The sequence below is a fragment of the Engraulis encrasicolus genome, chromosome 13 (genome assembly GCF_034702125.1).
Source record: "Engraulis encrasicolus isolate BLACKSEA-1 chromosome 13, IST_EnEncr_1.0, whole genome shotgun sequence".
Taxonomy (NCBI): domain Eukaryota; kingdom Metazoa; phylum Chordata; class Actinopteri; order Clupeiformes; family Engraulidae; genus Engraulis; species Engraulis encrasicolus.
The window spans coordinates 18,529,503-18,542,779 of record NC_085869.1 but is presented as its reverse complement, the minus strand read 5'-3'; the positions used below and the strand labels follow the sequence as shown (position 1 = coordinate 18,542,779).

At 42.4% G+C, this 13,277-nt stretch overlaps 2 protein-coding genes across 5 annotated transcripts in view; both read right to left on the bottom strand.

Moving 5' to 3' along the window:
- LOC134460792 (dedicator of cytokinesis protein 9-like) overlaps window positions 1-5,025 on the bottom strand; it is a 153,109-nt gene extending 148,084 nt beyond the window's left edge. For 2 of the 4 annotated variants that reach the window (XM_063213342.1, XM_063213347.1), the window contains exon 1: window positions 4,361-5,025. In XM_063213342.1, the coding sequence (XP_063069412.1) occupies window positions 4,361-4,477 (117 nt within the window). In that variant the 5' untranslated portion in view covers window positions 4,478-5,025. The remainder of the gene's footprint in view (window positions 1-4,360) is intronic. The other 2 variants (XM_063213341.1, XM_063213344.1) reach the window with 1 other exon arrangement.
- A 1,806-nt stretch (window positions 5,026-6,831) lies between these two features.
- Window positions 6,832-13,277, bottom strand: part of LOC134460791 (FERM, ARHGEF and pleckstrin domain-containing protein 1-like) — an 80,125-nt gene continuing 73,679 nt past the window's right edge. The window contains exons 25-27 of the mRNA XM_063213339.1: window positions 13,022-13,129; window positions 8,994-9,145; window positions 6,832-8,644 (exon numbers count right to left, since the gene is read on the bottom strand). Coding sequence (XP_063069409.1) covers window positions 8,566-8,644; window positions 8,994-9,145; window positions 13,022-13,129 — 339 coding nt within the window. The 3' untranslated portion in view covers window positions 6,832-8,565. The remainder of the gene's footprint in view (window positions 8,645-8,993; window positions 9,146-13,021; window positions 13,130-13,277) is intronic.

Sequence of the window (13,277 nt, the reverse complement as noted above, 5' to 3'; positions counted from 1 at the left end):
CACACACACGCACACACACACGCACACACACACACACACACCAAAAGGGAATAGCCCAGTCTGTCTTCTTAGACGGTCATTGGGGCACCTACTGTAAGAGTTCATGTATTAATAATCTCCTCTGATAGCTCCTCTACAGGGCGTTTATACTCCCCTGGGAGTACACTCAGCATCTCTCTCTCTCTCTCTCTCTCTCTCTCTCTCTCTCTCTCTCTCTCTCTCTCTCTCTCTCTCTCTCTCTCTCTCTCTCTCTCTCTCTCTCTCTCTCTCTCTCTCTCTCTCTCTCTCTCTCTCTCTCTTCTCTCTCTCTCTCTCTCTCTCTCTCTCTCTCTCTCTCTCTCTCTCTCTCTCTCTCTCTCTCTCTCCCTCTCTCAAAAGTCATTAGTCACCACTGTTGATGCCTTCTGGGATACGAGACCCTCTAATGCCACATGAGGCATGCGCTGATGACTTCACTTACTGACGAACACACTATATAACCCAATTGTAAATGTAATTTCTCAGACTCCTTTACAAAAATATGTCATATTTCATGTGAAGATGCATAACATTGAAATTATATTGGGGGCCGGATAAAATGGCCTCAAGGAACGCAAACGGCCCTCGAGACATAGGTTCCCCACCCCTGCTGTATACCATTATTCAGTCAATCTGGATACAGATGCCATCATACCATATGTGCCAATCCCATTCAGTAGGCTTAATACTTACAGGTGAGTGATTTTACTGAGCAACTCTTTCACCTAGTTTGAACAGTTCCAAATTAGAATCAGCTTATTTAGCTGATTAGCTGTATATACTAGGAGTGCGACTGAGAGAGGTGTGGGGTTCGTGATTGGTCCTCCAGACCTACTGCCAGAAACACTGCTCAGTGACCCTAGACTGGCAATCTAGTGCTAATCTCTTACAAACACCTTGGGAACGAGCACAAGAGCGCAGTGTGGAAAGAACAGACGCGGTAAAGAAATTACGTGAAACATTTGTACAACACAAGCTATTATAAGCACGAAAGTATTTCTACATCTAATGAAATGAATTGGTCTTTTGATGCTGGAATTACTGATTAAGGTATTCAATTGAAGGGATCCCCCAACACCCAAGCAGGCAACTATGTGAGGCTCTAAAATTCACCACCTAATCGAGTTACGCTGCCAACAAAGCGTGGCCTGTGCTATTGGCTTCCCATCTTCGCGTCTCGCAAGGCCAGAGGAGGTCAGCCCAGTCATCAAGTGTTCATTAGCAGAGGGTGGCTGTCTGGAGTGTTGAGAAAAGATGCCAGGCCAGGTGTTGGGAGGGAAGTACAGTTGGTGGACGATGACGGCAGTCCTACAGTACAACAAAGGAGAACAGCATTGTGGTCTGTGTGGATGACCTTACTGCAAATGTCAGAAATGCCTTTCATCTTCCACACAGGCAGCTACAGTAAGGAATGATGACGACAATTACGTATTTGAAAATGTTCATGGTTTCATCGTGCACACAAAAGTCATATGTTGCCTGTAATGCTTTCACTGCGTTCATCATGCACACATAACTTAAGGCATATGTTGTATGCAATGATTCCATTGTGTTCAACATGGACACAGGCCTATGGCATATGTTGTAATGGACAGAGGTCACCCCCTCTGCCATCCATCAGCCACTCTCCTCTCGTCACAGATGGCCTGGCCGGGTCAATATCCAGCATCAGAAAATGAACAGCCGTGCTGACAGGGCACTGACCTCTGGAAATGGTTGCCATTATATAAAGCGCAAGACCGGTTGCACATCAAAATGCAAGAAATACAGATTCTACGATGCTTCTATTACTTTAAGTCAAAGTCTACAGAAAGGCAGATTTCGGATACGTGTATGATTATGAGAGGAAGATGACAAAGAGGGAGAGATGTCCTCATGTCACCATTGGAGAGTGGTATGTCATTCTCAGCATCACTGTGGATAAGTGGCTGAACATCCAAAATAGACATTCGTGTGGCAACAGAGTTTTCTCCTGTTTTTACTGCCTGTGATTTTTCTTTCAGGCCTTGCTGACCACCAGTGTGCAGGGGCATGAAGGCTTGATGGAATAGTGTCACACATGAACTGGAACCAACAGCACCTGGTCACAGCTGGTAGTGGTGGAGGAGTTGGTTCAAGAAATAGAGGCTGCGTCTGTTTGGCAACCAGAAGGTTGCAGGTTCGAGTCCCGCTCTAGCTGACCCCACCGATGTGTCCTTGAGCGAGATACTTAACCCCAAATTGCTCCTGGTGGCAGGGTGGTACCATGTGTGGCAGCCACTGTCACCGGTGTGTGAATAGGTGAATGTGAGGCATACAATGTAAAGTGCTTTGAGTGTTTGAAGGAGTGAAAAGGCGCCATGCAGTACTTTTACCATTTACATAACTGTATATTACCAGCCTATTTCCGAATACATGGAAATCACAGCAGCAACTACACCACCCCTTGCTATTGGCACGCTCTGAAACACAAAAACTAATACAACACACAAAATTATGAACGTGATGAGAACTGCATCAGAGACCATTAAACACACAGCTGTTCATTACAACTGTCCAATCGATTAGTCATGAAATGGTCAAATGTTCTAGTCATCCAACCTCAAGTGATTGACTGATTCATTACAAAGAAAGGGATGATTCATGGTGCCGTCAGAGAGGATCAAAAGTATGCCTGCCGAGCCCCAGGGTCTAAGAGGTTATTGATCTGGTGCAGTTAGCTGTGGAACAACTATGTGACAACACATTGGATTGATCACAATGTCAGAACCATCCCCGGCTGCCTATTTCCAAATGCTTAACTAATGAAAACTGCAATCATAACAATAGCGCAACAGCTGGCCAGACGATGAAACATTTGAGTGCCTTTTTCCATAATCACAAACTACAGAACAGTGAGCCTTTACGCAGCCCTGACAGGCAAGAATCTGGGTTTAGTCTAATTTAATCAAACAGAAAGAATGCAAACACACTGCTTTGTTTCATGGTAAAAGTGTCGCAAACAGCACAACAAATTCAAAGCTGGTGACGGTCATTAAGAAGTCTAGTGACTTTCAAGTAGGGCAGTCTTTGAGCCGGGAACAGAGAGGCCAGGCTGTGGATGCTGCAGTGGGCACATCCACCTCTGCAGCAAGGGTTCTACTACACAATAGACAAACAAACACCCCATGCTCAGAGTCCCACGCCAAGCACGAGAACCCAGAAGACATTCTGCCTTGTGGTTGCTGACTTAGGCCTACATCTTTGAGTGGCCTTTGAGTGAAAATGGAGACAAAGTTGCCTGTGAGGGCAATAAATGTGTACTAGCACAGGAAATGCTTTTTTGTATGGTGTAATAAATATTTAAGTAGTGACATATTATCAATAAAACGTGCCCTGAAAAAATACATATCCTAACAGCAATGGTCCAATGGGTCCAATTCCTCTCTGGCTGGAGTCTAGTGTGGGCCTATCCCTCCATTGCAAGTAAACAATACATTTGTGTTTCCACACTGGTTGAAATACAATCGCGGTCCACTTGTGGGGATTCATCACAATCTGCTCTTTATGCCCCTGAATGGGATCCTTCTTTTCCAGTCGGGATATTTACATGGATCATGGAGGAATTCATTACTGACTGTGTGGTGCTTCTTGGTCACACTAACATTCCTGGCCCACTTGAGGTTTTTTTTTTATATTCCAGTCACCACAGATGGTTTAGCTAGCAAATGTTTTGTTGTCCATGCCATGGGTGTTACTATTTAGTCTAGTGCAAACATTTTGGAGTGTAGGCCTAACTCAACACTCGGCTATTCCACAACACTGCCTGTCAGAAAGCAGCACCATTCAGTTGATGTGTGACATGTCTGATCATTGGGACTAAAGTGTGACTGGTGATGCTAGTGAAATTTGTACAAACTCAAATTGAGTGGTCTTGGTCTGTAGACGTGAGACGTGGAGACTTGATTCTACAGTAGGCTATACACAGGGATTACATGCAACCACATGTCAGTAAACAGTAAACAATCCATGAGAATCCTATGCCATGGCAACCATATATGGGATAATGATGCTAGCCTACTTTTAAAATTCTCAGCCATAGGAAATCTGTTGCCGGATCAGAACTGAATAAAAATTGACCAAACATCATCTTATTTGAAGAAGATAGTAGGAGGAAGTGAAAGGAGGGTGTTTTCCAAGCGCACAGGGTGCAGTATGACAGCAAACATGTTCATTTGTTTAGCCTAATTTAGTGACCCGTAACTTAAAATCACCTGATAGATAGGCTACCTGAAAGTTCTTGGTAGGCCTATGATAAAAAACACAACACATTCAAAGACAACCTGTGTGCTTCCCTTCAGGAACACCATAGTAGCCTACTTACAACAAGCACCGACGTCCTGACCACCTCAGAGACGCTTTGGCGTAGTTCTGCCGCCGTTCCGGGTTTACTTAGCCCCCTTGTAAATTTCCTCGTTTCCTGGTGAACTGAGAGAGACATGGTCGAGCCACTGTCATTAAATCGACGAGTAGGAAACGCCAGGTTTTTCGTGAAAAGTGAAAAGAGTTATCCACCACATGAAGGGAGTTCGTGTCCTCTTTTCCCGCTAGTCTACTGATGCGCACCTGGAGTTTGGAACTCTGTCATGCTGTTTCGTGCCCACTGCTAGTTTTTCCCAAAAGTCATAATTCAAACATTCATTCTGCGTGCGAAACAAGTAGATATCCATTGGGTGCGGTCTCCATCTGAATCTGGGATATCAAAACAAGCCATGGTATCCTCCAAGTGCTGTCACCGGCTCAGTATGGAATCCATGTCGGCATACACGCGCTGCGCCAGGCAGTCCATAATCCGCGTGCTTCGCTCCCTAAGCAGGTCGGCATACTAGCTCCCTCCCCCCACTACAGAAGACAGCCCACGGCCTCGCCACGGCCCCGCGCACAGTTGTTAAGTCATCTAAATAAACATGCGACGGTGAGGAGAAAAGTCCTGTATGTTTGAACGGACCATACAACTTCACCAATTACAGTTGGTAGAGGCAGTGCTGAAAAATTGGGTTAATATCTAGAATCATTGAATGCAAAGAACGCAATTCAGTTTTCTATATAGTAGGCCTATGTATGCTGCCTTTAAAATTGCGAGCTGGGGACTGAATTAATGACATGAAGATGGTCAGTTTGTGCGCAACTGTCAGATGACCTTACACACCCACATTATATCGTATACACAAAACCTACTGCGAAACTAAGGTTGTAAGTACATTAGATACATCTTTAGTAGGCGTGCCATATTTACTGAAGACACCCCGGAAGCCATGGCAAATATTTGCACATCTCATTCGGAAGTCATATTGAAAAGAATTCCAAAATTTCCATCAATCAAACTCCGCCGAGTATGCCCCGCTGGCCTCTGTTGCTTTTCTTGAGTAATGGTGCCCTCTAGAGGATAGACGATGTAAAACACATTTCATATACAGTACTGTAAAAACTAGACTGCCTGTGCAGTCGCCTTCGACTGCTTAAGGTATATCCCCGAAACGCGACGCCTCCAGTCCCCCATCATTCCTACCACTCCCGTCCACCATTTCGTAAACGTATATGATACATACAGACGTGACATGACGTGCATAGGCTTAAAACCAAACGACTATTGTGAAAATGAAGCAAAAAATGGGGCAAATGGTAATACTGTTTTAATGGTTCAGTGGATATACCACATTAGGTACAGTGTAATAACCAGTGTAACAATATTTAATACAATGTAATTGTTTTACTTACATCATGTGGTATTACATGGTATTGCATATTGTTACACTGGTATTACACTATATTACATGGTATCGCATACTGTTACACTCGTTATTACACTGTACCTGATATTGCATATTGTTACACTGGTATTACACTAGTATTACATGGTATTAAATATTGTTACATTGGTTATTACACTGTACCTAATATGGTAGATTCACTGAAATGGTGAACCATTAAAATAAGGTGTTACCGGGCAAATCAATCCACCCAGTCAGAAGTTATGGGCCAAAAGAAAATTCCGCCATTTTGAAAGTGTTGTCTTCCAAACTCGAATCAGTTCATGAACCTACCCTAGAGCATTCACACACAAAATCTGGGACAAATCCATCCACCCGGTCAGTAGTTATGGGCCAAACAATAATTCGGCCATCTTGAATTCAGCCATCTTGAAAGTGTTGACCTCCAAACTCGAATCAATTCATGAACCTACCCTAGAGCATTCACACACCAAATCTGGGACAAATCCATCCACCCAGTCAGTAGTTATGGGCAAAACAATAATTCGGCCATCTTGAATCCAGCCATCTTGACAGTGTTGACCTCCAAACTCGAATCAGTTCATGGACCTACCCTAGAGCATTCACACACCAAATCTGGGACAAATCCATCCACCCGGTCAGAAGTTATGGACCAAACAAAAATTCAGCCATCTTGAATTCGGCCATCTTGAAAGTGTTGACCTCCCAACTCGAAGCAGTTCATGAACCTACCCTAGAGCATTCACACACCAAATCTGGGACAAATCCATCCACCCGGTCAGAAGTTATGGACCAAACAAAAATTCGGCCATCTTGAATTCGGCCATCTTGAAAGTGTTGACCTCCAAACTCGAATCAGTTCATGAACCCGCCCTAGAGCATTCACCCAAAAAATCTGGGACAAATCCAAACATCCGTTCAAAAGTTATCGCGTTAACACGAAAGACCTTACGCGGCGGCGGACGCGGCGGACGCGGCGGCGGACGCGGCGGCGGCGCACGCAAAACCATTACATCCCCGATGCTCCGCGTTTCGGGGATATAATAATTACAGAGGTCATATAAGGTTCAGATGAGATTTTTATTGCTTTCATCTCCATTGGGCTCTCTTGAAGAAGCATTAGCTTCCCTTTCACTGTCAACACAGACATCCACACAATTGTCCTATTCACAGTCTTATCCCATCCATTGCATTTTCACAGGAGAGACTTTAACACATTAGAGGCAGTTTTGTATACTGGGGGATTCATAGTTTACTGTATATCAAACTAAATTAAATGTCATGTTTTCTATACATTTTAAAGCTTCATATCAATTCTGTCCAGGAATTTTATATAAATGTGTTTTTTTTTCTTAAAGGTAATGCCTACAGTGTCAAACTTTTATAAACTTTCTGGTTGACCTGTGGCGAATATACACAATTAGTTAGATCAGTTTAGGAGATAAAATCTTTTAAATATATAGTTCAGATGAAAGCCATGATGTATAAACTAAATATAAATTAAAACACATTTTCAGTTTTGAAAAAATAAAAATTTCCCTAACAATAGTTTTACGTAAGTTAATGGTACCGTGTCAAATTAGTTTTTTAAAAATCTTTTGTGGATATTTCTTTTCCTATAAATACTTGTCTCAAAAAATGGCTACAGCATGATTTGTGTCAAAAGTCTGCTTTTCCAAACATAAATGTAGGCTGTCGGTGCCCTCCATGTTTTAAAAAAAATGAATTACAAAGACCACACGGCAGAACAGTTTGGCACTTGAGCTGTTGGACTCCAAAGCAGCTATTGTTATTTAACAGGAACATCAAAACCATCAAAAAGTTGTGTGGTGTGATGTAGTAGCAATGACAACTAGCTAGATCCCTATGAAAAAAATAGTCCTAAAAATGACAGAACTCTTATTGACGGCTGCTTTCCATAGTAAAACAATCAATGACAGAAAGGCAAAAACAAGAAACTTGCATAAACCATTAAAAATAGTATAAAATGGGACCCTATAAAAGGCTGGGAAGGCCTGTAAAAATGCAGGAAAAGCAACGCTGTGTCTGATGCTGTCTAAACCAGCGACATGGCACCATTTTAAAAAAGCACCAAGGATCTGCATGCACACATGGTAAGAATGTCTCACAGCCTGTGTGTAACGTATGTATAGTGTTCATGTACATGCATCCGGGCTTGTGTTTTGTATGTGTGTGTGTGTGCGTGTGTGCGTGTGTGTTTACTTTACGTGTGTGTTTACAAGACAGAGTGTGTGTAATCTACTTATGCTGTACATTAATGAAAAATAATTGGACCATGACTAGAAAGTCTTGCTTTAGGAACTGAAGTGAATAAAAGCAGTAAGTTGCAGAAGAGTTGGGAGTTGGCCCCGTGTCGATATGGCAGGATCAGAGACACTCACTCACACAGGCAGCGGCGGGCAACCTGGATTCATTAGTTGCAATCCAGTGCCACATTTCCCAAATGACCTAGATTTAACCTGTCCAATTCAACCAGGTGATTTTAGCTGGTAAAGCAGGCAATTTGGAATATGTGGCACTGCATTATTATTGTAAACTAATTTATCCACGGGCGCGTTTCTCAACTAAGTTAGCAACTTATTTGGTTGCAATGCTATTTATTTCCCATTGGAAACCTAGTAAGTTGCTAACTGATTAGCAATGATGCTTTTGAGAAACGGGGCTCAACTTCAGGTTGCCCATGGCTGCATACAGGGAGCTGGTGTGGGCAGACTGGAGCAGAGGAGGCGGGTGGGGGTGGGGGTGTGGGGCTGATCCTCATGACTCTCTCTCTGGGTCAGTGAGCGTCCTTACGTCCCAAAGTACCACCACCATGACCACCAGACACAGTGGCACTCTGGATCACCTCCATCCACCTGGACACAGACACAGACACAGACATACCATCACACCATATCCATTTACACACCTGGGGGGTACTCACAGCAGGTGATATTGTTTTCATTTTATTAATAGAAAACGAATGCGGAAACAAATCCGCAATCAGTCTGCTAACAGCTCCCACTCACTGCCATTCATTCTAGTTACATTTCCAGAAACAGTGTAGGGGCAGAAACTTTCAATAAATGTACTATTCCACACAAAAATAAACACGTCGATGAACACGTTTAATCTACTTTGTCCATCATAGTCTAAATTAACTGAATTTCACAAATCGACCACAGTCAACATCCAGCAGAAAACATGAAGCTGCATGAAGTGTACCTCTCAAAGCTGTATTCACTCTCTGATCTGAAGTAGTACACGTGCGACTTGAAGTGCAGTTTGAAGACGTAGTCTTTATGGATGTTCTCCAGGTCTGTGGGGATGGTGACCGAGTAGCCCAGCAGAGGGAGGCTGGCCAGGGGGTAGTCATCCTGCAGAAATAGAAATAGAAATAAGTAGAAATATAATTATTATTATTATACATTATACTGAGGCTGGCCAGTGGGTAGCCATCCTGCAGGCCACACAAGTAGAGTAGAGTAGAGTAGAGTAGAGTAGAGTAGAGTAGAGTAGACACACTCAGTATGCTGGATATATATACACACACTGTATAATGTTTTATTATACATTATACTGAGGCTGGCCAGTGGGTAGCCATCCTGCAGGTCACACAAGAAACTCAGTATTCTGAATGTACAGTATATGAGTACATTATTTAAGCAATAAGCCAAGAGAGGCCGTGGGTTTGTGTTCGATTTATAACAGGTAAGGGGAGACATAGCACGACGCGAAGCAGAGCGCTGCTAATATTAGCCGTTATAAATCGAACACAAACACACATACTCATGTGGCTTATTGCTTATCTAACACTGTTGCTCTTAAAAGTTAACAAAATTTCTTTAAAAGTGCTGTAATAGCCCTACTTGAGTGTTATGTAAAAGTTACAGTATGGTGATTTGATTCATGGAAAAATACGATACAAACTTGAATTTAAAAAAAAAAAAAAAAACTATAATAACAATTACAATTGTAATAACTGCTGTAATAACAATTAACTTGCCTCGCGTCGTTCAGTTGAGGAAGTGGTTGGTAGTGTGCATAACCATATAAGATGAACACTTCAAACATTACAATTAAAACAAAGGCTTAATATATGCATAACTCATTGTTTTAAGAGCCAACATATTAGATCCTGCAAACTACAGAAGACACCATAGCGTTGGTGCTATTATGGATAATACTACTGGTAAGCTCAATCATCACTATTAACACACAGACAATATACACAGCACAATATATAGGCCTACATATAACTTTCTGTTTTAAGAATCAATTTATATGAGTTATTTATACGAGTTAGATCTTTTGAGTAAAATAACCGAAATAATAATGTGTGAAAAATTCCCACAATATCCCACATCTTAAAGGGGCCCTACTATACCATTTAGAATAACTTTCATTGTTAAAGGGACACTCCACCCATTTGCATTAGGCTTTCCATCGCTAGACACCCAGTCATACTTTTGAATGGTCGTGCAACACTCTCTCAATTCCCCCTGAGACAGGAGAAATCCGTATTCACCTCTTAACACTTCCTCCTACAATGATGTAAAAATCGTCATTTTGCATCATTGTAGGAGGAAGTGTAAGAGAGGTGGATTTCTGTTGAGACTAAAAGCCCTTTTCCCACCCTTTCTACCCCACCCATAGGGGGTTTGACCTAATGCGCTAACAGACCTATCACAGATCAGTGTGCCAGTGCTTTTGAAATCACTGGCATTGAGGCTCCAGTAAGTCACTGGCAGAGCTGCCTGGGTGTGGCCTGTGGAACTTGAGCATTGCAATGCATTATGGGGATTGTTGTCACAAATCCACAAGCACTAAAAAGTCATTTTCTGCCTTTTCTCGGCCAAGAAGGCACCAAATTAGAAATGTATGCTACTATTCTACTACATATATGACCCACTTTCAATACATATTCATGTCTCCACCGGTGGAATGCCCCTTTAATATTTTGCTTTACTGTAGTTAGTGGAGTTAATTTCCAATGACCACGTGTTTTCATGTCCATTATTTTTATCATTGTGTACATGTACCCTACGCCGCCTGTTTGAAACGTGTGGAAGTGCAGAATTTTAGACCATCAACGTCCTGAAATCTCGGCGCAGCATGAAGCGTTTCGTTTCATCAAGCATTCTATTACTAATATTACGTCAGCAGCACAGCTGCTTTTGAGCTGAAATCCACCCCTGTAGCTATGTCTAAAGTTGAAAGCCAAATAGTCCACCCAATGTTCACAATTAATCTGAAAAGGATGCATCATAAGTCCCACGTTATGTTATTAGCCATTACTTTTGAACGCCTTGCTGTGTCATTTGCTGAATCCCATCCCTATCCAATGTGAGTCTTACGTGCATGGGCTTCAGTTTGATTTCAAAATCGCTTGGGACAATTAGGCTATCATAAATCTGAGAAAGGTTTGAAAAGTGCTGGATACAGGCTATTAGGTGTCATGAAATAATACAACAGATGCTGTGTAACCCCATAAATGGGTAGTGGACATGAAAAAGCATAATAGGACCCCTTTAACACATTTCTTTTCATTTCTTACCGGTAATCACAAGTATTACCGGTAAGTACACTGGTGGAACAAAGTCATTTGGAATGTGTATTACACTTGCACTGTAGCACAATCCATGTTGCCCATTTCTAAATTTATTAGGAACCAGATCAAAAATAAAACAAGGAAGATGTTTAAATCGAGATCTGCAAAGTTTTAAAAATTACTACCTAATATTAATACAAGAACAGCAATATTATAACACAGTAACTGATTCGATAATGGTAGGCATCTGGAAGCAGTGTATTCGTTTTTTTTTCTTTCTGAAAACATAGAAGAGCTCTTCAAAAAGTTATTGCTGTCCATTAATACCACGGCAAGACATAGATAGAGCACAAATAGACATGCAACTGAAGTATAGCAAGTCATTATGAAATGCCACAGCAGGCTGTGAGAGTCTGGGTTCAAGGGGAGCTCGTGTAAACATGGGCCATGTCTCAAATGCAGCACTTGTGCACTTTGGGCACTGTTTTTCAGTGCCTAGGGCGCTCACGCTGAAAATGTCAGTTGAGCCAGTGCACTGAAAGTGCCAGGATGATCCCCTAACAATGACGGAAAATGCAGTGCTTGAATGATGGACACTGCACGCACTAAACGGCGGCCATGTTGACAATGACACAGAGAAAATGTGTAAACAGTAGCCAACTCATATTTTGGCAAGGTAATGCCATGCTCAGCCGTCACTTCCAGTGAGGGCACAGTGCATAGTGCTCAAAGTTTTCCACGACGCTATGCACTAAATACCTCAGTGCACTGTGTGCACTCTGCACTGACTGGCAGTGCACTGACAAAAGTGCGCCATTTGAGACATAGCCATGGTGTGTCTGGCTGGCAGTGGGAAGAGCCATGGAATTAAGAGTTGTGACAACGGGACTCACTAATTCGATGCCCTTTCGGTACTTACCGCTTACGTCATACGACCCTAAACCTAACCCTAACCCTAACCTTAACCCTAAACCTAGCCCTAAACCTAACCCTAACCTTAACCCTAACCTTAAGCCTAAACCTAACCCTAACCTTAAATCGCTTCTTTGAAATGTTTGATTACCATGTGAAATACCGAGAGGGCGTCAAACTAGTGGGTCCCTTGTGACAACCGGGGTACAGGACATCGCTTGGTGATCTGGTTCCCGTAGGTTCGAATAATTCTCGGCGGTGGCTTTCTTTTCACTAGAGACCACTACATAACAAGAACCATTACATAACAAGAAAAGTCGACATACCGTAAAGAATTTAAATGAATTACATTTACTTTTACTGTACTTTCTGTGAGTGGTCGACGCTCCCTTCCTGGAACTAGTCTAGAACTATGTCAATGGCGATCGGTGCGTAAAAGGCTCCATGAGCCGCCATCTTTGTGTAAAAATGGAAGACGTAGGTCAATGGGATTAGCACAACTCTTAGCCGTCCTCCCTTGCTCACTTGCCTGCTTGTGACCCCATGATGATGTCACTGACAACAGAAAATCAATTCAATGTCTTGCAAAAGCACAACTCTAATAATTCTCATTTTCTCATTTGCAATTGGGATGGTGACTGAAAAACGGCCAGGAGGCTGGGCCAGGAGGTGGGGCAAGGCAACAAGCACAAGCAGAGGATGAGAGTGTGCATATTGAAATGTACGCTTACGTCCATGGTTCTGGCTGTGGGTATTGGCTCAGTACAGTGGCCAGGCTGCCTGCTCTTACCTGATGGCTTTTATAGAAGAACAGGCTGAAGTTTGTGAAGACCACCCACAGCTTCTGCCAGCCATTACTGTTCTTGAACTTCCTCAATAGATTTCCGGACAACTGATTCTACAAAAAAGGAAAAAAATTAGTTATTGATTAAAAAAAAGGTTAAGTACAAATAAGTTAATATAGACGTTAAATAAACGGAATCCTAAATAGTACATTTAATACATTTAAATAAATACGGAATAGGATTTGAATGCATTCGACACAA